This window comes from Caretta caretta, chromosome 19 (genome assembly GCF_965140235.1).
Source record: "Caretta caretta isolate rCarCar2 chromosome 19, rCarCar1.hap1, whole genome shotgun sequence".
Lineage (NCBI taxonomy): Eukaryota > Metazoa > Chordata > Testudines > Cheloniidae > Caretta > Caretta caretta.
The window spans coordinates 7,163,435-7,185,520 of NC_134224.1; the positions used below are offsets into that span (position 1 = coordinate 7,163,435).

The 22,086-nt window shown below is 57.0% G+C and overlaps 1 protein-coding gene across 3 annotated transcripts in view; it reads left to right on the forward strand.

Annotated features, from left to right (window-relative positions):
• NHSL3 (NHS like 3) overlaps window positions 1–21,504 on the forward strand; it is a 56,813-nt gene extending 35,309 nt beyond the window's left edge. For 2 of the 3 annotated variants that reach the window (XM_048825513.2, XM_048825514.2), the window contains exons 2-7: window positions 9,418–9,573; window positions 10,230–10,285; window positions 12,532–12,652; window positions 13,842–13,958; window positions 14,468–17,728; window positions 18,872–21,504. In XM_048825513.2, the coding sequence (XP_048681470.2) occupies window positions 9,418–9,573; window positions 10,230–10,285; window positions 12,532–12,652; window positions 13,842–13,958; window positions 14,468–17,728; window positions 18,872–18,894 (3,734 nt within the window). In that variant the 3' untranslated portion in view covers window positions 18,895–21,504. Of the gene's footprint in view, window positions 1–3,982; window positions 4,422–9,417; window positions 9,574–10,229; window positions 10,286–12,531; window positions 12,653–13,841; window positions 13,959–14,467; window positions 17,729–18,871 lie in introns of those variants that run through there. The other variant, XM_048825515.2, reaches the window with a different exon arrangement.
• Window positions 21,505–22,086: the final 582 nt, after the last annotated feature.

Consider the following 22,086-nt stretch of genomic DNA (forward strand, 5'->3'; position numbering starts at 1 on the left):
GCTTTACTAGAGTGTGGGGGGGGGCGGCGCGGGAACGGACGACGACTGGAAAGTGTGTTGGCATGGACATTTCAGTTAAAACTATCGACTCACAGGGAGTTCCATTTTCTGGGGACGTGCAGTTAATAACAATAATCAGCAGCTCTTATAGCTCTGTTCATCAGCAGATCTCAAAGCACTTTACAGAAGAGGTCAGTGTCATTATCCCCACTTTCCTGATGGGGAAACCAAGGCACAGGGAGGGGAAGTGACTTGCCCAGGGTCAGCCAGCAGGCCAGTGGCAGAGCCAAGAATAGAACCCAGGTCTCTTGGGTCCCAGCTCTATCCACTAGGCCTCTGAAGTGCTTTAGATTTAGATTCACTTGGAAGGACAGGGAATTAAACCAGTAAACAGGAGTGGAGCCCTTGTAATACTAGTAGTGTGATGCACTGGCTTATTTGTGCATGCCATTGTCTTCTAGTAGTGGATGTAATCCGAACTGCTCCGCTGCGTGTCATAGACCCTGTACTGTGAACAGCTGTTGGAGATTCTTTAGCTCATTGTAGGGGCTTGGTTTCCGCTGGCATGAGGTTCCCAGTGACCATGGTGTGTAGCATATTGACAGCACGTTCCTAGGGAATGTGAATTTGCTGATACTTGGCACTTAGAGCTTTACATCAGTCAATCCCACTGGCCTGGGAGTCACTGATTACTGTCATCACCTTCCATTTTACACATGGGAAACCAAGGCACAGAGTGGTTAGATGACTTGCCCAAGGTCGTGCTGCAGGTTGGCAGCAGAGCCAGGGGTAGGACTCGGGAACCTGACCCTGATTCCCTGCTCCATTCTCAAACCACTAGTTAATGCTGCCTCTCTCCATACCCCTGCTATGTGGGCTAACCCCAAGGCAATAGGAATCCCCACCACCTGGGTAACAAGTGTCTTTTCCTAGCTTGGCCCAGTGCTTTCTGGATGAAGTTTCAGTTCCGTCCCCTGCTCCTGACAATTTTGGGACATATCCTTCACTCCCTACAGTGTGATCCTGCTGGAGCATGAGCTGTATGTTGGACATATGGACTCATCACGCAGACTAGGCTCTGGCTGGAATGTAGTGCTGGGTCGAGGCAGAGTGAAGCAGCCATGCTGTTAATATAGCGACCTCAAGGACACATTCTCCTGGCAGGGATCCAGCTTGTCTGATGCTGTCAACCTCTGTCCTTCCTCCAAACACTGAACAGGACGGAGCCATCGGTGATACGTGTACAAACAGCCCCATGTACTCCCGGTCTGGGACATGTGCCTGACCCATCTGGCAGTGCCGAGGAATCCCACAGGAGCATGTCTGTAAGGTCTGCAGGGAAGGCCCTCTGAGCCCTGTGTCTAAGGGCTGGGGGAAGCAGGGAGCGGTCACCCGAGGGGGCAGAGACATCTTACGTACCAGGACTTACAAAAATGAGCCTCCGAACTGGGGCTGAAGATGAATCTCCAGAGGGACTGGAGCTGAAGCCTGTGCAAAGTGGGGCTGTAGGGTACCCTGGGGAAGAGAAGGGGCACAGAGAGCCCTCGGCTCCCTTCCTGCCCTGGGCTCCTCTCCCACCCCCAAATGCTTGGCCCTCGGGCCCCCTCCTCCTCAGTGCTCGCTGATCCCAGCTGCCTGGTGTCCTTCCCACACCCTGCCAGGCATTGTTTCCCCCTGGATGAGGGACACTGCAAGGGAGAATTAGCAGACTCCCCTTCTGTCTCTCCACACTGCAGCTGCAGCCAGCCTCTTGCACTTTTCCTTGGGTTGTGCAACAGACCCAGCCCTCCCCGCATGCCAGATGGTGCTGGCCTGTCCTTCCCGGGGATCCTCTCTCCATAGTCCTGATGAATATTCAGCAGTGAGACAGAGGTTCAGCTCCCCAGAAGAGCAGAAGGGGTGGGGGTAGGGCCATGCCAGCCAGTGGGAATGAACTCAGCGATGCCCATGCGAGGGGAGGGGAGCAGAGCTTGAGAGGAAGGGACCCCAGTGCTGGAGAGGGGCAGAGAGGAATGCTGGGGAATGCTGACAAGTGAGGGGCATGCACCATTGTAGGGAACAGGTTGGGGAGGTGGGGGGAGGGCTTGTGGTCTGGTTTGGTTGCCAAGACCCCTGGGTTCTATTCCTGGCTCTGCCAGACTCTGTGTCACCCCCTGGGCAAGTCATAGCGCCTTGCTATGCCTCAGTTTCCCCCTCTGGAAAATGAGGATAATTCTGATCTGCCTCTCAGGGGGCTGTGAGGCTCAGGCCAGGTCTACACAAGAAATGTTTGCTGATCTAGCCGTGGCAGCTGGGTGGTGGTTGGGTTTCGTATGGCATTTCTAAACTGTCCAAGGCCCATGGGTAGGCGCAGTTATACTGGCCCAAAAATGCTTTTGCAGACACAGATTATGTTGCTCAGAGAATCAGTATAAGCTATACCAGCAGAAGCACTCTTTTGCCGGTATAAACTGTGTCTTCACATGGGGGGCTTAGCAGGATAACCCTGCCAGCAAAGATTTCTAGTGTAGCCCTGGCCTTAGCCAGTGTTTGTCAAGTGCTCCAAGCTTATGCTCTAATAAATGTGTTAATCTCTATGGTGCCACAAGTCCTCCTGTTCTTTTTGCGGATACAGACTAACACGGCTGCTACTCTAAAGCTCCATGCGTGTCTGTGTTAGTTACCCTTCGCGCTTTCCTCCCACTTTGCAAGCCTTCATTAGTGCTGAGAGGAGACAGGTCAGCATCATTTTCCAGATGGGGAAACCGTGGCAAAAAGTGGGGCTGTGGCTCACACAGGATCACAGGGAGTCAGTGGCAGAACCAGGAATAGAATCCAGGAGTCTAGTCATTAAACAGGCTCCCCACTGTATAGGTGTTTCTGTAGTACCCACAGGGTCTGCGACCCACAGGGGTTTGGCGGGGGGATGGTTATCAGACCGTGGGGTTGCTAATAATTCCCCAGTTCCTTCTCCCCGAGAGCCTTCCAGACTCCTTGTCCCCACATGTGTCCAGGCAGGGACAGCCCCCAGGCCAGCGTGTTCTTGGGTCATGCCCTCCCTGGAGTACCGCCGGTCACTTGGGTGGGACAGGCCCCGGGCGAATGTCTCCCTATACAGGAGTGGGGTGGAGGGATGTCCTGCTCGGCTCGGTGACGAGGTGTCCTGCACACCCCTCTCCCCAGTTAAAGAGAAGTCAGTTCAGTATCTGAAGGGAGGCTGCTCTGCTGGGGCGTGCCCGCTGACTCAGCACTAGGGCCAATCTCATCCCTCCTGAGCTAGTCGGTTAGATCTGCTTTGGGGTCGTTTTTCCGTATTGTCCCATCCCCCAGTGCTATCCGAGAGCTCGGAGGGGGCGGGGGGGAATGATTGTGCCAACCAGGGTTAAACTGCCTAGTGCTCTGGGAACAACCGTCCAACCCCCTGCCCATCCCATCCCATCCCATCCCATGTCTGTCTGTCTCTATCCATCCAAGCCTGGGGATAGTTACTCCTGAGCTGGGTCTGCCTCATCGCACTGGTCTGTGCCAAAGGCTTGCCCTTAGTCCAGGAAAAGCCCCTGCTACTCTGGACGCCAGAGTGGAAGTTCCAGCTGAAAATCTGCTAGCTCCTGACAGCTGGCAACTTGGGTTTGGAAGAGAGCAACAGGTCTGCTCCTTCCAGCAGGGCCCAGTGAAAGGGCTCACTGGAATTTCCATGGGCACAGGCTGACGGCTCCCCTGGCTTTCCCAGGCCCCTCTAGGTGGGAGCTGGGATCAAGCCCCATGGCTCCCTCTTGCCTTTGCTCTGCAGCCCATACAGGCTTGTTCCTGCTGGGCTGTATCGCTCCAGGCAGCTGCTCTGGATTTAGTTTCCTGGAAGCTGGGCGGGTGGGAAGCGTTTGCTGAACTCTTCCCACTCTGGATACAGCATCTGTGCTCGGGGACAGACACTGGGCCTGGAGGGGACGAGGGGGTGCAGGGGAGGGGCTGCTTTTCTTTTTCAATGAATTAGTTGTGCAGTTGGAACAGCGGGGGCCGGTATTCACTCCCCTGCTGGCCTCCAAGGAGATGCAGAGATCCAGGGAGATGAGATCCCTCCCCCCACTTCGCCCCGCTCCTCTCCCTGTCCTTGAGTTCACACTTCTCCAGCCCCGCTCTCTGTATGGAGGCTGCTGCACTGGCAGCGTCTCTGTGCAGCTGGTTTTGTGCATCTTCCTGCCGGATCCCGAGGCACAGATGAGTGTGAAGGAGAGAAACAGCAGAAAGCGCCAGGGATGCTGAATGCTGGGGGGCAGCTGGATAAAGGCAGCAGCCTCAGCTGGGACCCCTGGCGTGGCAGGAGTTCTTGGCTGCGTAGCCCCATCTCTGGAGGGTCCCTTGGTGCCAGAGCCCGCCAGTCGCCGGGATGGTGGTTTTCCTCAGCAGAAACCTGCCCTCCCTCCTGGCTCTGTTTAAGAAGAAAGGTGAGTACAGCCTCGGTGGGACGAACCCTTGTCCTTATGTAACCCTGGCCATAGGCGATCTCCAAGCATGAAGCCTCCCTGCCCCCCTTGTGTTGTGGGGCTGGGCTGGCTCCCCGGCATGGTGCGAGAAGGATCCCGTTCTAGCTGGCTGCCTCTCTGGATCGGGCAGGGAAAGGTCACCCCAGCAGTGGCTGCTCTTGTTAGGAAGTTAACGGAATAAACCAGCGAGCTGCTTCCTGCCTGAAGATGACTCGCAGGGTGTGCCCAGGCTGGGGGAGCGATTGTGCTGAAATCACAGCAGAAAAGGGCTTGTTTGGGGTATGCACGGTCTTATGGGGGTAGACCGGGGTCCTGGATGAAGGCATTGGCCCTGGCGGGGTGTGTGAGAGGGCTCCTGGGTCCCATAAACTGGGTTGCGTGTGCTTTGTATTCTGTGTCCCAACTTATCCAGGATTCTTTGGCCCTGCTGTTTCTGCCCATGTCCGACCCTGCGGCTGGCTGGCTGGCTGCAGATGCTGCCTGGCTGGGAGAGAATCTCTTTTTCTGTGCGGCTTAGCAGGGCGGAATCCTTTCTATTGTCCTGTGTCCTTTCCCCATTGTGCAGATCTGGAGCTGCTGCAGCAGTCCGTATTTCATCTGCCTGGCTTTTAATCTGAGTGCATACATCGGGTGTGTGCAGCCGTGGCAGAGATGCTGTGGAGGAGGGGTGGTTCTCTAGCTATTTGGGTTAGAGGCCCTGTGTGTGTGCGCCCTGAAGACGGGGTGACTGGTGAAGAAGACACTGGGAAGTGTGTGCAGGGGGATGGTCGGTGCCTCTGTAGTGATTCCACGGCCTCGGTCAGCTACTCATCCTCTCCCGTCCTTTTTTCAGCACAAAGTTGTTTTTCTCTCCACTGCTGCAGGGCACCTAGAATGAGATGAGCCGTAATGGGCAAGAAATGTAGGCTGAAGGGGGAGAGCCTGTTGAGCTGACTCAGCACCCGCCTATCTCCCAGGGTAGACAGTGGGAAGCGTGACCCCCCACAGAACTCCTCCAGGGCAGGTTACTTAGACTCTGGAGCCCGGGACAGCTAGTGAGAGCCAGCTGCTGATGCCTCAGTCCACTGAGTGCTGTGTTCATGGAGGCTGTTTTGAGATGAGAATCTAGTGTGCTACCACAGGGAAGGGGATGATTTCACTGGAATGGGGTAGGAAGTGTGGCCTAAAAGATAAAGGAGGTGACTGGAAGTTAGGAGATCTGGGTTCTGCTTCTGGCTCGACTGGCTGGGTGACCGTGCACCAGTCGCAGCCTCCCTCTGTGCCTCAGTTTCCCCATTTTTAAAAACTGGGTAAATACTTCCCTGCCTCACAGGGGGATTGTGGGCTCAATTAATTCCTGTGTTTGAGGGGCTTTGAGATGCCTGGTTGAAGTGCTGTAAGGGGTGTAAATGCTGAGGTGGGAGGAGAATCTTCTGCTTTATTTACTTGTTTCGCTTCAGACTCCCACCCCCTCCCCTGCCACTTATCTCCTTTGCTGGTGGCAAACCCGCGTCCAATGTACAAACTCGCTTTCCCTTGACAAGGATGCTGGTAGATGGTTGGGCCCAGCGTCTGCACCCCCAGCTTTGTCCTTCTCAGGCAAGTGAGGATGAAACCTCCCCAGCGTTGGCAGCATTTGGGAAACCTGTCTCCACTGTATCGATTTGTTGCTAAGCTGAGAAAAGGCAGGTGGGGGGTGAGGTGTTCAAGGGCAGCCTCGAGTCAGCATGTAGAAGGCTTCAGTGTACTAGTAATTAGTGGGGTGAAGTAGGGCAATGACCTGGGCTAAGAACCAGCCTGGACTCCTGGGTTCTATTTCCAGCTCTGCCTGTGATTGGCTGGGACACCTCATTCAGAGATTAATTGATTCCAAGGCCAGAAGGGACCATGAGATCATGTCGTCTGACCTCCTCCGGAGCACAGGCCAGAGAACTTCTCCCCAGTTCCCCCTGCATTGGGCCCTATAACCTGTGTTTGACCAGAGCATCTCTTCCAAAAAGGGAGTTTTGCTCTGAAGATGACATCGGGGCAAGTCCCTTCACCTCTCTGTGGCTTGGGATAATAATCCTCCCCTCCCTCTGACAGCATCCGAGGGTGAAGTAGGGTTCGAAGGTATAAGTGCTACCTGCCTGGAGAGAAGAGGTGCAAAGCTGAGGGAAAGTGTGAGATGATGGACAGAAAGGAGAATGTGGGAGGAAGGCCTTGGGGAATGGGAAGGAGAGAGCCAGTTCGGAAGGTGCGTGGCTGGGGTGGGAACTGATCTTCAAACACAGAGTTTGGTAGGTCCCAGTTATTGTCCTGGTCATCAGCCCTTTCCCGCCTTCATCTCGGCTGGCTGTGAGAAGCCCAGGGAGAATGCTCTGAAGTCAGTGCTTCCTCCTTCCAGCCGGGCTGTGGGTTGGAGAAATGAGTGCAAATTTCTGGTGTGGATAAATAAGGCCTTGTCTATGCACGCAAGTTGTGTCACTGTAGCCATAGTGGGATAGTTACAGCAATACCAACCCTCTAGGGTGGATGCAGATCTAGTGGTATAAAGGTGGTTTTACCATGTACCGGTCTCTTCCTGTACGGGAATAGCTATACTGGTAAAATTGCCTCCACAGTAGGACTTGCTCTGGTACAACTACTGATAGAAAATCACACCCCTAACCGACAGTTATACTGGTACAAAATCTGTATAGACAAGACAAAGGAAGTAATATCCAGTAACTGGAGCAGGGGGTTGGGTCTCAAAGCCCCTAGGCTCTGTTCCTGGCTCTTCCACTGACTCACTGTATGACTCTGGGCATGTGATTTGTGCCTCAGTTTTCCCATCTGTGAAATGGGGATACTTATCTGGGAATAAATCCCACTGTAGCCAGTTAGTGACAACTTTGAATCCTGTGCTTAAACCCTGCAGCTGCTCAGAACTTCACAGAGACTATGGGGATAGAAAGTTGGTCCTCCTGTTTCATTTCCAATCCACAGGCCCCTGCCACTTGGATGTAAGGAGATTCTCTTTTAGTTATTGTCCACATAGGGACTATAACTCAGTTGAGCTATTTCGATTCCTCCTAGCGGAAGACAATCATGCCCCCAAAAGCTAGTTTATTACAATATATAGCAACTTTGTGGGGAAGAGAGGCAGTTATGATGCTTACTTAGTGTTTGTAATGTGCTTTGAGATCCTCAGATGAAAGGGGTTGTATAATAAGGACAACGGATTATTGGTCATTTATTGGCTCAAAGTTGCGCTATAAATAGCATATCAATACTATTATTAGGGGTGTATTTAAGGGCCTGACTGTTTCTCAAGGTATTTTGATCACTAGGGCAGCAGTAAATCAGCCGGCAATTACCCTCTACCCTCGAGATAATGCCAGACAGCCCTCTGGTCCCATCCTGCAAGGCACTGGGCACCCTCTGCTCCCATTGGTTTAGGATTGGCTCCTTAGTCCCTGAGGTGGCTGCAGCTCCCAGAGATGAAGTTGCAGGCTTTGGGGCTCTGTGGAGGGCTCTCCCCCGTGCTGATGTGGCCTGTCTCTTTAAGCTGCCCGGAGCTGCTGGCTCATTTGATTTGTGTGCAAGGTGCACAGATATTTCTGGTCTCAGTCATGTGATACACCCCGGGGAGCTTTCACTTATTCAGTGCATTCATTTTAAAGGCACAGGATCCACTTCCAAAAGAGCAGAGTCAGACCTGCAGCCTCCCGCTGCCAAAGCCAGGGGCTGGTGGAGAAGGTATCAGGTCACCTCTGCCAGCACAGGGCTGTAAGAGGAGCTGCCAATGAAGGGATCTGCTGCAATGGATACCGGAAATGCAAAAGCCCTGGACTCGCCTAGCTGGCTTGCTGATTCCTGCTGGCATCGCAGAGTCAGAAATGCCAGGCCATGGGGATACAGACTCCAGCAGAGGGGAGGGATGCCAAGGGGAGTGTGACCGGAGGAGGGGTTCCTGGAGCAGAGACTGCGGCCAGGGCTACGCTATAAACGTACATCGGTGGAACTATGTCGCTCAAGGGTGTGAAAAATCCACCCCCCAAAGCAATGCAGTTAGGCCGACCTAACCGCTGGTGTAGGCAGCACGAGGGCGATGGGAGGGCTTCTCCCGTCAGCATAGTAGTGTCTTCACTAACGTGCAACAGCTGCACAGCTGCAGCTTGTTAAGTGTAGACCTGCCCTGAGCACTGACCTTCCCCAGCAGGGCCAGGCCCTCAGCTATCTAGCTTTGCCCCTAGCTTTGTCAGGGAGAGCGAGTTAACCCTGGCCGTGCCCCGCAAGGGCGATGGAGATCCTCTTAATGCTTAGGAAGGATGCACCGAGCAGGCACTTGAGAGATCTGGGGTCAGTTCCCGGTTCTGCCACAAGTTGCTGTATAATGCACTGAATCTACCCTGGGCCTCAGATCCTGTCTGTACAGGATGGGATGGCCCCTCCCTACCTGCGGCCGGGCTGTGAGGGGCTCGCATGGCTGGATGGGCGTTGGGTGGAGCCCTAGGGGTGAAGCAGGAGTCGTCGGCATCCCATTGGTGTGGCCAGGGGTATGTGTGAGCAGGACCAGGTGGGAGCGAGAGAGCCTAGGCCTCCAATGAGTCCAGGGGACTCACGCCTGCTGCTTCCCCAGAAGTCCCCCAGTGCCCCCCTATTTGCACATCTGCTTCTATTTGGGCTCCCCCCCACGTTCTGTAATGCACTCTCCCCTCTGCACCCCCCCGCCCCCCATCCGGGGCACCAGGATTCCTTCAGGCCGGGTGGCTGCCCCACTCTGCTTCCGTCTTACTGACAGAGTCAGTCAACCAGGAGTGAGGGTGGGAACAAATAGTTGTCCCCGATGAAGTCACCGCACCGGGAAGCTGTGAGTGTGAGGGCAGCTCAGCACTGATGGGGGCAGGGGGCCTGGGCCTGGAGCTGCCTCTTGCTGTCTCCTCCCCGTCCCAGGAGCCCCGGCTGCAGGTGCTGGGATGTGGTGGTGCAAGGCTGATTCCTTTTGCCTTCCCAGGCTCTGCCAAGGCTGAGAACAAGAAGAGGCTGAATGTCCAGTACAAGGCGGGAGCGGAGCAGCCCGACAATGTCTTCTTCCCCAGCAGCCGCCCGCCGCACCTGGAAGAGCTGCACAACCAGGCTCAGGCAGGGCTCAAATCTCTGCAGCACCAAGGTACGATCCGTCCCCCACGGGGCTGCTTGTCCGCTCCAGGTACTCTGCTCCTGCTTTCACCTGAGCATGCATCCAGGGGGAGAGGGTCTCCCAGGGGGTGGGGCAGGCCCAGGTGCTCCCTGGGGATACAAACGAGGCACGGCACGCCCTGGTGTGAGGCAAGCGTCAGAGGACGCAGCACTGGTGCAGCCGACACACTGAGGGGAGGAAGAGTCAAAGCAGGAGGGGGTCACATAAATCTGACACCCCCCCCCCGGCCCCCACCCCCCAAATCTCACTCTCTCACACAGGCCCAGTATATATGTTCCAGCAGCCTGCACCCACCCATGCTGCCACTCACACCCCCCCGCGCCTGCTTCTTGGTTGGACAGGCGGGGCTGTGGGTGGGCTGTTTTTGTGTCTGACCAGAGTCCAGTCACTGTGGGCCTGGCAGAGAAGGTGGAGTGGTTGCAGCTGGGGGGAAGGGGGCGTATTGATCTGCAGGACACGCAGGGCCAGCGTCACCTGCTGTCCCCCAGCCCTGCTCTGGGCTGCTCCGTTCCTGCGCCCCAAGGCCGGGGCCTCCAGGCACAGCCGTTCCGCCAGCCCACAGTTTGATGGGACTCCTCCTCTCTTACATTTTCCTTAGGGATTTTTTTCCATCTTTCCTCTTCCAGAAAAACAAAAACAGACCAGGAGTGGCTGGGACTACGGAGACAGCAACAGCATCCAGGTGGGTGACTGCCTTCACCCCACCCGCCCCTGCCCGTGGTTCTCTGGGCTAGGGTGCTGGTTGGCATGCAGTGCACTCTGCTGATACACAAAGCAGTCATTGCCCCTGCAGTGGGGGCAGGTACAGTGCTGGGCGGGGAATGTTCCTGGGTGCCCCCCCCCCATCATGGGGAAGGCCTGGGCATCCCCGAAACATTGTCTCTTGGGTGCCTTCCCACTCACGCTGGGTCTAAAAGAGCCTGGCAGTGAGGGAGCATCCTGGCAAGCAGCTTTTAGGGGGCGATGGCCGAGGAAGGGAAACCCTGGGGGTTCAGGAGGGACACAAGGAGCTGAGAGATGCAATCAGATGCTGTGGCACTAAGAAGCAGCAGGACGTATGAGCTGATAGGGCTGAGTCCTGATGCATACTTTTCCGTTCACTGGAGTTATTCCCTTAGGTTTATCTTGGCAGTAACAAGTGGTGGGGAGGGCCTGCCCAACTGTGACCCACTTGGCCCCATGTCCACAGATCCTCCCCAGTCTCTAACAGCCAAAAAATGCCCACCCCTTTGGCCAAAGTTTGGTTTCAGCCTGTCTCTGGGCCTCTGACCCTCCTCCGCCCACGCCCTTCCCACTCCTAGAGCCTCACTGCCTGTATTTGCTCCAACAGCTGACTGTCTGGTTTTTTGCTTTCAATCTGCCACCAAAGGGGTTACGAGAGGCAGAAAGCTGAGAAGTGAGACTGTAACTCAGTAGGGCAGACAGAGCCACTGGGGAAGGCAAACCTGAGACCTCTGTCCTACACAGTACCTCAGATAGAGCCCTGTGGGGCAGGTTCTGAACTCCTCCATATCAAATGTTTGAGGGAATTTGGAGAAGAGCAGCAAATATGATTCATATGCTGGCATGGTTCATCTAAATGTATCCAGCTGGGCAGAGGCTAAGTGGAGGGTACCTTTGTCTTCGGCAGCATAATGCTCGCTATGCCTTGTGAGAGAGGGATTATCATCTCTGCTTTGCAAAATGGGGAAACTGAGGCAGAAAGCAGGTAAGTGACTTGGCCAAGGCCAGCCAATTAAGCCACTGGAGATGGAGCCCAGATCTCGTGACTCCCAGCTTGAACGACAAGACTATTCATATTGGCTGCAGACACCCCAACTGCAGACCATTGATTTGGTTGCCATATTATCAAGCAAGGAAAATGTAGGTTGAATGTCAGGATGTATTTCCCACAGATAGGGTCTGCTGGGCTATGAAACGGTCTCCCAAGGGAATTTGGGGGAGCCCCAGAGCTGGCGATGTTGGAAATGAGACTGGACAAAGCTCTAGCAGAGCAATGCAGCGCTGGGCTGCGAGCTAGCAGCCTTAATGCCCGTGAGTGTGTAGATGGGGGAGGGAGGAGGCACAGAGAAGAGGAGGGGAAGATGGACAGCGTGGTGGTTTTCAGAGAGAGGCAGCAGAAATAAACTGCAGGGTGTTGCTGGCAAATGCAGCTGCCCATTTGCCAGCTGGGATTTTGAGCTGCTGTTTCACCCAGGGAGGGGGCTCTGGGGTCCCGCTGCGGCAAATTGCAGCTCCACCGCTGTGCAATTGTTTGCATCCCTCCCAATGCCCTTCCTAATCATCTACAGCCAGGCTGCTCCCTCATTCCCATCTGGCATGTTCGAGAGGCACTCCCCTCCCTTGGGCAGAAAGAGATGAAATCCGGGAAGCTCAGGGTGCACGTAGTGGTGCCGAGGGCTGGGTGGAACTCTCCTTCTGGCTCACATCAGGGTTATGCCAGTTTGGCTGCACTTCGCTTGGGAGCCAGGTTAAATTCAACTGCAATCAGTGCATCCCCAGTCAGACAACTGCAGCTGGCCACTCGCTGCTAAGGGCTCATTTTCACGGGTAGGTGAAGTAGGCAGCGCCATCTGGTGCCAGGTCAGGTCACTGCTGGGCATTCATTCCCTCTTGCTGGGCCCTCTCTGTCAAGGGGGCCCAAGGGCTGGCTGAACGCAACCTGGGGCAGAGGGCTTTCCCGCCTGCCCTCTCTGGCCCCATTTCCTAGTTGGGAGGGTTCTGCCTGCATGCAGATGGGGCTGACTCATAACACTGGGCCTCCGAGAAGTTTTATGTCTTCAGAGTGCGTAGCTGCTGAGTCACTTTCTGGCTGAGAAGGGGCCCAGTTGGGGGACTCTGATGCTGGGGAGCGGCTTGCACAAGGAGGGAGGCATCTGTTCCTATAAGGCTCAGGACTTATTTGAACCTGTTCTCCTCCCCATGCAGTCTTCCCACACCTCTACGGAGGAGGATGAGATCTCCTTCCGAAGCAGGACCCAGTCGTGCACAACGGAGAATGCCTCCGAGGATGCCCTCTCCATCCGCTCGGAGATGATCCAGAGGAAAGGTACTAGCCACGGGCGGGGTGGGAGTTTTGGGGAGGGAGAGCCATCTCAGCAGTCTGCTCTGGCGAGAGTGAAGCACAAAATCCAGCCGAGACGTGTGAGCTGGGGTTTGGGTGGCCTGAGGACTGCTGGGTGATTCCACAAGGGACATCAAGTCTGCCCTTTGGGCCAGAGGTTGCAGCTGAGATGGGGGGAGGGACTGTTCCGGGATTAGGGCAGGGCCGCTGGCAGGGAGTGGTAGTACTCTTCCAAGCTCTGCCCAGGGTAGCTGCCACTCCCAATAGATTGTGCAGATGTTCGTTGTATGCTCACACAGCTGTCAGGGCTCCACTGGTCGTCCTGAGCCTGGCTCCCCTGCACTGGGGCTGGACTGTGCTCTAGGGCAGTAGCAGGGAGAACTCCTGGCAGAATGACACCGGAATGGTGGGAGATCATTTCCCTGATAGTTTTGTCAAGGTTTACCAGGACTCAGTTTCCACGCAGGCATTCCTTCGTTAGCCCCAATAGCTACTCGGTGTTGATTACATCCAAAGTATCAATATAAACATAAACAGCCTTATATTCGATACCCAGCTACAGTCCATTTGCAAGCATTGGCCAAGATACTTACAGCTGGTTCAGACCTGGGAGACGCCTTCCCATCATGGCATGGCTCCAGAGGGGTAAGGAACGCTCTGACAAAGCAGGCCTAGAACGCGGGGCATTTTGTGCTCTGTAACAAACAAGCGACGGCATTGCTGGTTATTGGACCTTCACTAAACTCGGCTATAGCAGCTGAGAGCTGCACTCTGCTTTCTCCAAGGTTTTCTTCTTATCTCACTTTGCCATATTTTCCCCTGCTACTGGACTAAGCATTTCCTGCCAATTATTCGCTGCACCTGGTGCCCAATTACCCATGTTTTCTTTATTTCTAGTGCTTGGCCCAACCCTTAAATAAGATACCTGGTATTTCCAGGGTTGTTACAAGTTTACCACAAACAGTTCCCCTTTCTTATGGTCTCAGTCTTTTTGGTCACAGACCTGGGGCCTCTCACTTATGGTAAAATCCAACCTCAGTTTAAAACCATTGTTTACTTAGGTCTGATGTGGGCCTGTGTTCCTACAGAGGCGCAGACCGTGGGCGGGCGACGTCACAGTGGCTGGTCCCTGCTTACCAGTCTGGGACTTTATTTCATCGTAATTGCATTTCAGGTTCCACCTTCCGGCCTCACGACTCCTTCCCCAAATCCTCAGAGAAGGCAGGGAAGAGGAGGAAGGAGAGGAGGACGACGGTGCTGGGCATCCCCCAGCATGTCCAGAAAGAGCTGGGTAAGGAGGGCAGATGGGCCTTGCTGGAGGGAGAGCTCAGGAACAGTGGCTGCTCCGTGTGCATGAGTGAGCCAGAGTTCTCTCCCTGCTGAGACTTCAGCTTCGGCTCAGGCTAGGAGCTGGCTTATTCCTAGAGGTCCCCCTGCCACCCCTTTAGCAGTGGAGTGTCCAAGGGGCGGCGGGGAGGAGTCAGAGTGTAAGGCAAAAGGGACCACCAGAGCCCCCGATCTGACCTCCTGTGTAGCAGAGGCCCTCACCCCATCCAGCCGCGTCACACCCTGCCCGACAAGCAGAAGCAGACCATGGTATTACAGCCCTCAGGAGTCTGAACTCCTGGGTGTCACAGGGAGAGAACAGGCGGACTGAGCTGCACTGAGGCCCCGGCCTGGCCAGCGTTGATTAAGTGAGCCCTGCCAGCCCATAGTAACCCCTGTATGCAATCAGCAAGGGCTGCCTGCCCGCCAGGATCGGTTTATAATGATACGGGTTTTGCTCCTATCCACCCTCAGGTCTGAGAAACAGTCACGAGCTGAGGAAACGCCCTGGCAGTGATTCCCCCAGAGACGGCCCCAGGCAGGGCGGGAGCCCCCCCAGCATGGCATCCCAGCCCTTGGTGAATGGTGACGAGGCAGACGGTGGCACAATCCACATCCCCACCATCAATGGAAACCTGCAGCCCCCACCAGCCCCCAAGGGCGGCGCTCGCATATCCCTGCAAGCCCTGGAGGAGGCAGAGTCAGACGCAGCCATCCAGAGGCACATCAACCGCGTCTACTATGACGACATGCTGCTGGGGAGGAGGACGGCAGCCAAGCTGTCTCCCTTGCTGAGGCCGAAGTCACTGGCTGTGCCGGGCATGACCACCAACGCCAGCCCTCCTCCGGAGCTGCTGGGCCCTGTTATGTCCATTTCCCCCCAGGCCACCTACATGTCCAAGATCATTCCCAACGCCGTCCTGCCCCCCATGGTGGACGTCATCGCGCTGAGCAGGAGCAGCGTGCGGACGCTGAGCCGCTGCAGCCTGGTTTCCTCCAGCCCAGCCTCAGTCCGCTCCCTCGCCCGCTTCTCGGAGCCCGGCGGCCGCAGCCGGAAGCACTCCTCCTCCAGCGACAACTGGAGCCACTCCCAGTCCACGGAGACCATAGTGTCCGACAGCTCCACCATCTCCTCGCAGGGCGGCTCCGACAGCAGGAAGGGGGGGGCTGGGCCGCCCAGCGAGGCGGATACGGCAGGCCGGTCCGACACGGACCAGCTCAGTGTCTACAGTGCTGCGAGCTGCACCAACTCCTGTGCCAAGGCCAGGCCCGCCTACACAGCCCACGGCCTGCTGGCAGCGGGGCTGGGGGGCAGCAGTGGCAGGGCCTCCCCCGCGTACAGCACCGGCAGCATGGCGGGCAGCTCGGACACCGTGAGCGTGAGGAGCGACCGCTCTTCCACGCGCAGCGTGTCCCTCAGGAAAATGAGGAAACCGCCGGCGCCCCCTAGGAGGACCCACTCCCTGCACCAAAGGGCTGAGCAGCAGCAAGCGGTGGGCGAGGGGGGGCAGAAAGTGCTGGGCCTGCCCCCTAAGCCAGATCCCCGACACCAGCGTGAGCCGTGGACACCGTGCCTGGAGAGCCAGAGCCCCCTGGGCGAGGACGAGGTCTTCTCGCCTGGCTCGCTGAGTGAGACCAGCAGCATCCGCTCCGAGAGCCTGGCCTACTCGGCTGATGCCAGCTCCCCCGACGTGTCCCGGTGCAGCCCGGTGCCGGGGGAGAAGCTCCAGAGGGAGGTGGAGGGGGTGGCCGTCATCCTCAGGGAGCAGCAGGCCCCCTCCAGGCAGAGCTCCCCCGAGGGATTCAAGCGCACCATGTCGCCCTCCAGTGGCTATTCGAGTCAGAGCGGCACCCCTACCCTCCCCACCAAAGGGCTTGGCTCTCACGCCTCGTCTCCAGGAAAGAGGAGGCCCCAGCCAAAGAAACCAGAGAGGGTCTGCTCGCTGCAGTCTCCTGTGCTGTCCATCTCCTCCTCCCTGGCATCCTTATCCTCCTCCACCTCCGACCCAGCCCCTGCAGAGACCGTGGCGCCCCCAGCTGGCTCGGCCCTTTCCTTGCAGAGTAGAATGGACGGGTTCATTATTCCTCCTCACCCCAAGGTGCTGGCCCCTATCTCCCCCCCGCCTGTCAAACTCCGGCAGGCAGCGCCTTCTGCCAGCCCCGCTGTCTCCTCCCCTGCCCCGAGCATGGCCATCCAGGAGCCCTCGGTGCTTCCCAAGCCCACTAGCAGGTCACCCCCTCCATCTCCTCCACCTCCCTACCATCCTCCACCACCACCAGTGAAAAAGGGTGAGGCAAGCCCAGAGGCCCCCCACTCAGAGACTACTCAGGAGGTGCCTCAGGACCCCTCGTGGCCCCCACCTCCCCCCCCAGCGCTGGACGAGCAGGATCTGTCCATGGCGGACTTCCCTCCTCCAGACGAGGCCAGCTTCTCCACCCTGCCAGAGCCTCTCCCTGCCGCGGTGTCTTCCTCTGTCGCAGCCCAGCCAGAGCCCACGGGCTCAGAGCAGCCGGCCAGCCTGAAAGCAGCACCCACGGGGGATGGTCCAGGGGCAGCCTCGCTCGCGTTCTCCACCAAAGTCTCCTTGAGGATTCAGCAGCACCAGGGCCTGTTGGCTGGATCAACACTGCCAGCTCCCGCCGTGGAGTTGCCCATGCTGATCACCGTGCCCACATCAGCCGGAGCAACACCCAGCTTGCAGCCTAGCCAGCCCAAGCCTGCAGTGGCTGCAGCCCCACCCCCTGCACCTGCGGCTCCAGCCCCGCCCATGGTTCTCCAGCCTCAAGCAAGCCTGAAGAAGACAACGAATGGCTCCCGGCTGGATCCTAAGAAGGAGCCTGTCTCTCGAAGTAAGAGCAACCCCACGCCAAAGGAGGACGCTAACCTCCCCATCGTCACTCCCTCCCTGCTGCAGATGGTGCGTCTGCGCTCGGTCAGCGTTCACGCGCCGGCCGGCCCGGGCAAGCAGACGCCTGGCCAGAATGGACAGGGCGCCGATGGCCTAGGGAAGCAGGCTCAGCCTGTCCCCCAGAAACCCATCCGCAAGTCGCTGTCCCTGCGGCAGTCCCCTTCTTCCAAAGACACCGTGCCTTTGAACCAGCTGCAAAATGCCGTACGGCTGAAGACTTCCACCTTGTCCTCCAGAGACGCCCCGACCTCCAGACTGGTGGACAGGACCAATGGCAACAAGCTGACTCTCCCAGGTCACGCGGCCTCTGGCTTGGAGCCCACCGCTGGGGATGCCAAGGACGGCCAGGTGTCCCCCATCCACAAATCACCTGCCTCCACCGCCAGCTTCATCTTCGCCAAGAGCTCCAAGAAGCTGGTCATAGAGACCCCATCTTCCCCGGAGGCTCAGGCCGACCTGAAGAGGAACTTGGTAGCTGAGCTGATGAATTTCTCCGGGCAGCGTTCCACAGTCCCAGCAATGACCCAGCAGGGCCAGGTGCCCCCTGGCAAGTCACAAGCACAGAGGAAGTCCAGCAAGATTCCACCTCCCATAGCCAGGAAGCCTTCGCTTGGCATGGGGCAGCGTCAGTCACCTGTGAGCCCAAAGCCGCAGGGGGAGGAAGTGCTGAACTGTTCCCTACCAGACAGTAAAGCAAAGGCTCCCTCGGCCGAAGAGAACAGGACTAAGAGCGAACTGTCTGTGAACGCGGCCCCCGCAGCCAAGAGCAACAGAGCCGGGCACCTGGCAGGCCCAGAGACGCCATCGCAGAATCCCCCTGCACAAGGTACAGAGGGATTGGGGAGTGTGGGAGAGGAGGTGCCGATTGGAAAATGCAGGGTGTAACAGGGTAGTGTAGGAGCCAGGCAGCTTCTCATTTCTGCCAGTGCACCCCAATCCTGACCAATGTTCCCTCTAATTTTTGACAGGCCATGTGTGCAAAAAATTTCTTCTGTGCAAATTGAGCTTCTGTGCAAATTTTTGTGCGTGCAGTGTTTCGCCGTGTGTGCGGGGTTTAGGATCTGTGTGTGCACGCACATGCCCACAGCTTAGAGGGAACAGTGATCCTGACCTGCAGCCCCTCACTCACAGCTGTCCATGTATGCCAATCCCAAACTGCAGCCCCTTCACAGCTGTCAATGCACTCCAATTCTGACTTGCAACCCCCCACTTGCAGCTGTCAATGCACTCCACTCTCAGCTGTTAATGCACCCCAATCCCAACCTGCAGCCCCTCCTCCCCTCCACTGCAGCTCTCCTCCCGCATAACTCTTCTGCTGTCCTGCACTCACCCTGTCTCTCTACCAGCAGGAACAGGGCTAGAAAACAAGACAGAGGATGATGATGGAACCCTCTGGAGAACAGCTTAGTGCTAGGCAGGGATGGTGGGGAGAATTGTGACTTTCTCTGACCCATCTCCTAATGCCTGAATCAAAGGGAGACGAGGAACAAACGTAGCCCTGTTAGGATCCGCACTAGCGCTGGCTGTTTGGCCCAGTTTGACCCCATCCCTCTATCTAAACATCAGTCAGTCCAGAAACAACCTGGCTCAAAGCTGCTCGGAAACAGGCTGACATGCTAGGAGGTAACTCTGGCTCTTGGGGCAATAAAACCGTGGCTGAGGGGGGTTGCACAAGCCCAGGCTCTTCAGCTTTAGAAACCAGCCGCGTCAGGAGGTGGCCACCCTCTTGGCTGACCCCAAGATTGAACCAGGGGCTTCCAGAGCTAAGAGCAGGGCCTAGAGCCCCCAGCTCTGTAACGGGCACAGCCGTTCCGTGGCTCAGACAGAGGGGAGCCTGTAACCCATGCTGCTCAGTGTGCTGGGCTCAGTATAAAAAGCTCGGGCCGGAGGCTGGGGTGGATGTGAAGCAGCTGTCACCCCACCTGAGCGCCGCCCGGCTCTGACGGGAATTGCTCTCCTTTTCCTGCAGACAAACGGGAAGAGACAGCCTGAAGGATGACGCTGCTGTGCTTGTGCCCTGACCTCCAGGAATACAAATCTCTCTCAGGGACCTGAGCAGGTGAAAGGATGAGCGTGGAGCTGGCATGACTGACTAAATGGAAGCAAACAGCCTTAGCCTCTGATGGCCTTGATATTTATGCAAAAACTGGTGTTGGTTTCACTTTCTTCAATAATACAGCTTTATTGTGCTTTTTAAAAAAAAAAAAAAAAAAAAACTAAACCAAACCCTGTCCTGGAGTCCAGTGCCTTGCCCTTCACCCGCTGGATTTGCCGGTTTTGTTGGTGCAGGAGGGAAGGCTACAGAGAAGCCGCTGTGAGGCGTGTGTCGGGGGGTGTTTTTATAAGACCACACTGCACCACCTGAAGCATGGCCTCCTGGGTGGGGAGAAGACAGCCTGGCTGGGGACTTGTTTTTCCACGGCGCAGAGGATCGGCTCTGTTCTGTGCACCTGAGATGGCATGAAATCAAAGCAGCTCTTCAAAAGAAGCTGAAGGCGCGTCCCCAATGCTACGGACTTCATGGCTGGCTGGCCAAGGAGTTCCTTTGCCAGCTTTGTTGCAGGGGATCTTCTCTCCTCGTGTTCCAGGACACGCACTGTGTGGTGCTAGATATGCCCCGACTAGCTTTGGAAAGGTACAGCACCAGGCCTGAGGCGCGCGGAGGCTGGCAGCAGCTTGGCCGATGTGCGGTAAAGGCCTCTGTCTTGCTGGGTGGCCTCCCCACGCTCGAGGACCACTTCACTGAGAACATGCAGGGGGGTGAGTCTGTGCTGAACAGGCCCTGGCTGAGAGTGGAGGGGAAATGGGGCCCAGGCTGCTAAAGACCTCCGAGCTCCTACAGCAGACAACGCAGGTGGCCAGGGCCCAGCTTCCTCCTGTGTCAGGCTGGCTGCTGTCCCCTCGCTCTTTAGGGCTGTTACAGGACAGTGGGCAGGCAAGGCCAGGGTGCCAGAGGGGACGTGCTGTGTGAGCCTGGCCTCCTGTGCTCGTGAGTGCAGGCTCCCTACCTCTGCTGCTCCGGCAGGGGAGACGCGTAAGTTCCCTGGGGCCAGTGGTAGTGTGTAGGCACAAGGCCCTCCCCACCCACGCAGCTGGGCAAGGGAGCAACCCCAAGGCAGTGCTTGGACCCTAGTGTGTTGTGGGGGGGCCCCGCCTGACTGGCTCTACTGTCCCTTTGGCTGTGCCGTGCTCTGAGAAGGTGGGGATGGGGCAGGCCCGCAAGGGCTCCTTGGGAAGTTCTTTTGGGGGCAGGGAGAAGCAGGGCTTAGGAGGATCCCACTGCCAGTCCCGAGGGAGCTGAACAAACCAGGCTCACGCTGCTTCATGTTACATGCTGCTGAGGCTCAAGCTACAGCAGGGGCAGGCAAACTTTTTGGCCTGAGGGCCACGTTGTGTTTCCAAAATTGTGGGGAGGGCCGGTTAGGGGAGGCTGTCTCTCCCCAAACAGCCAGGCGTGTCCCAGCCCCCACCCCCTATCTGACCCCCCCAGGACTCCTGCCCCATCCACCACTCCCTGTCCCCTGCTGCCCCATCCAATGCCCCTTCTCCTTTCTGACTGCCCCCGGGACCTCTGCCCCATCCAACCCCCCTGTTCCCCACCCTCTGACCACCCCCCGCCAACTCCCCTGCCCTCTATCCAACCCCCCCCTTCCCATGCTGCCTGGAGCACCGGTGGCTGGCAGCGCTACACCCATGCCACCCAGAGCCCCGGGTCAGCCCACAGCTCTGCAGCCGCACTGCCCAGCCGCCCAGTGTGTTGCGCTGGCCGCATGGCACGGTTGCGAGGGAGGGGAGACAGCAGGGGAGGGGCCGGAGGCTAGCCTCCCCAGCCGGGAGCTCAGGGGCCAGGCAGGAGGGTCCTGTGGGCCATAGTTTGCCTACCTCTGAGCTACAGCTTTGCTGGCTGAGGAGCTGGAAAGGGATTTATAGCCAAGCAAGCAGTTAATCAGGCAGGCAGCCTGCAGTGCCCATCTCAGGGCCCTGCAAAGCTGCGGTTAGCCACAAGTGGCCCCTTAGGGGAGCGTTCAGCCCCCTTTTCTTTGGGCTGTTCGAAAGCACAAGCCCCAAGCTGCTGCCCTGTGAGTCTGGGGCGCTCGGCAGGAAGTGCAGGGGAGGACTCAGTCACTGCAGGGCGCGATTACCCTTGAGCTGCAACCAGCCAGGGCCTGTCTGGGACAGAAGGAAGGGCTTCCTCCCACACTGCCAGCCTTCTGGGTCCAAGGGAGGAGAATCTGGACACTGAGGCCTCTCCAAGCTCCATAATCTCTACCCTGAGAGATTCCACTGCCCTCATGCTCTGTAATTTCAGAGTTGTGCCCTCACCCCAGCCAGGCCCTGTGTGTACACAGACAGCCCTGGGGGAGGGAGAAGCTTTTCAGATACCCTGTAGCAGGGAGTGACACTGGATGCAGCATTAAATGAGACCAAAAGCCTGAGTTTTACATTCATCCCTGGTCTCTAGAACCAGGCACCTTGATTTCTGTTTCTTTAAACATGGGGTCATGCTTTGATTTCCTTGATTGTAAAAACCATCTGCCTTGAGAAGCTGCAGAGTAACAGTTACAAGCTCTGTCTCTCTTTGGTTAAAGATGATGATTGAAATTGGCTGTCTCCTTTGCTTCTTGGCTAACAGTCGGGGGTTTCCCTCCTCCAGGGTGGCTGGAGTGACAACAGGGAGACCCCTATTTGCATAACTCACCCCTCCTCCCCAAAAGCCTGGAACAGATGAGTCACCCAGACAGACACACAAGCTGTTTAGTTTTTCACCCTAACGAGGGAGAAGTTCCAGAACCTTGCTGGAGTCCACAAGGGCCTCAGCTATTGCTTTTACATGGAAGGTGCCCAGCTACCCCCCTGGAGGGTGGCAGTGTAAGTTGTCCAAGGGGTTAACCCCCTCAGCGCTGAAACCTGTTCACAGATGGACAATTGCCCGATCCATGCTCCTCCTGGAGGTCTTTCAGCCATTCACGTGGCTACCCCCTCTGCTCTGCACGGGATAAGAGACCGTAAGGTCCAACTGCAGTCATGCCGTTGCTTTCACAGGTCCCCTGTCGCCGTGCGAAAGAAGGAGCAGGAGTAGCCTCTGCTGCTGACAAAGGCTCTAGTGTCTCCCCAGGCAAACAAATCCACTCAGTAATAGTCTGAAAGGTGGAACCAGCTGAGGGGAGCCGGGGTGGAGTCAGC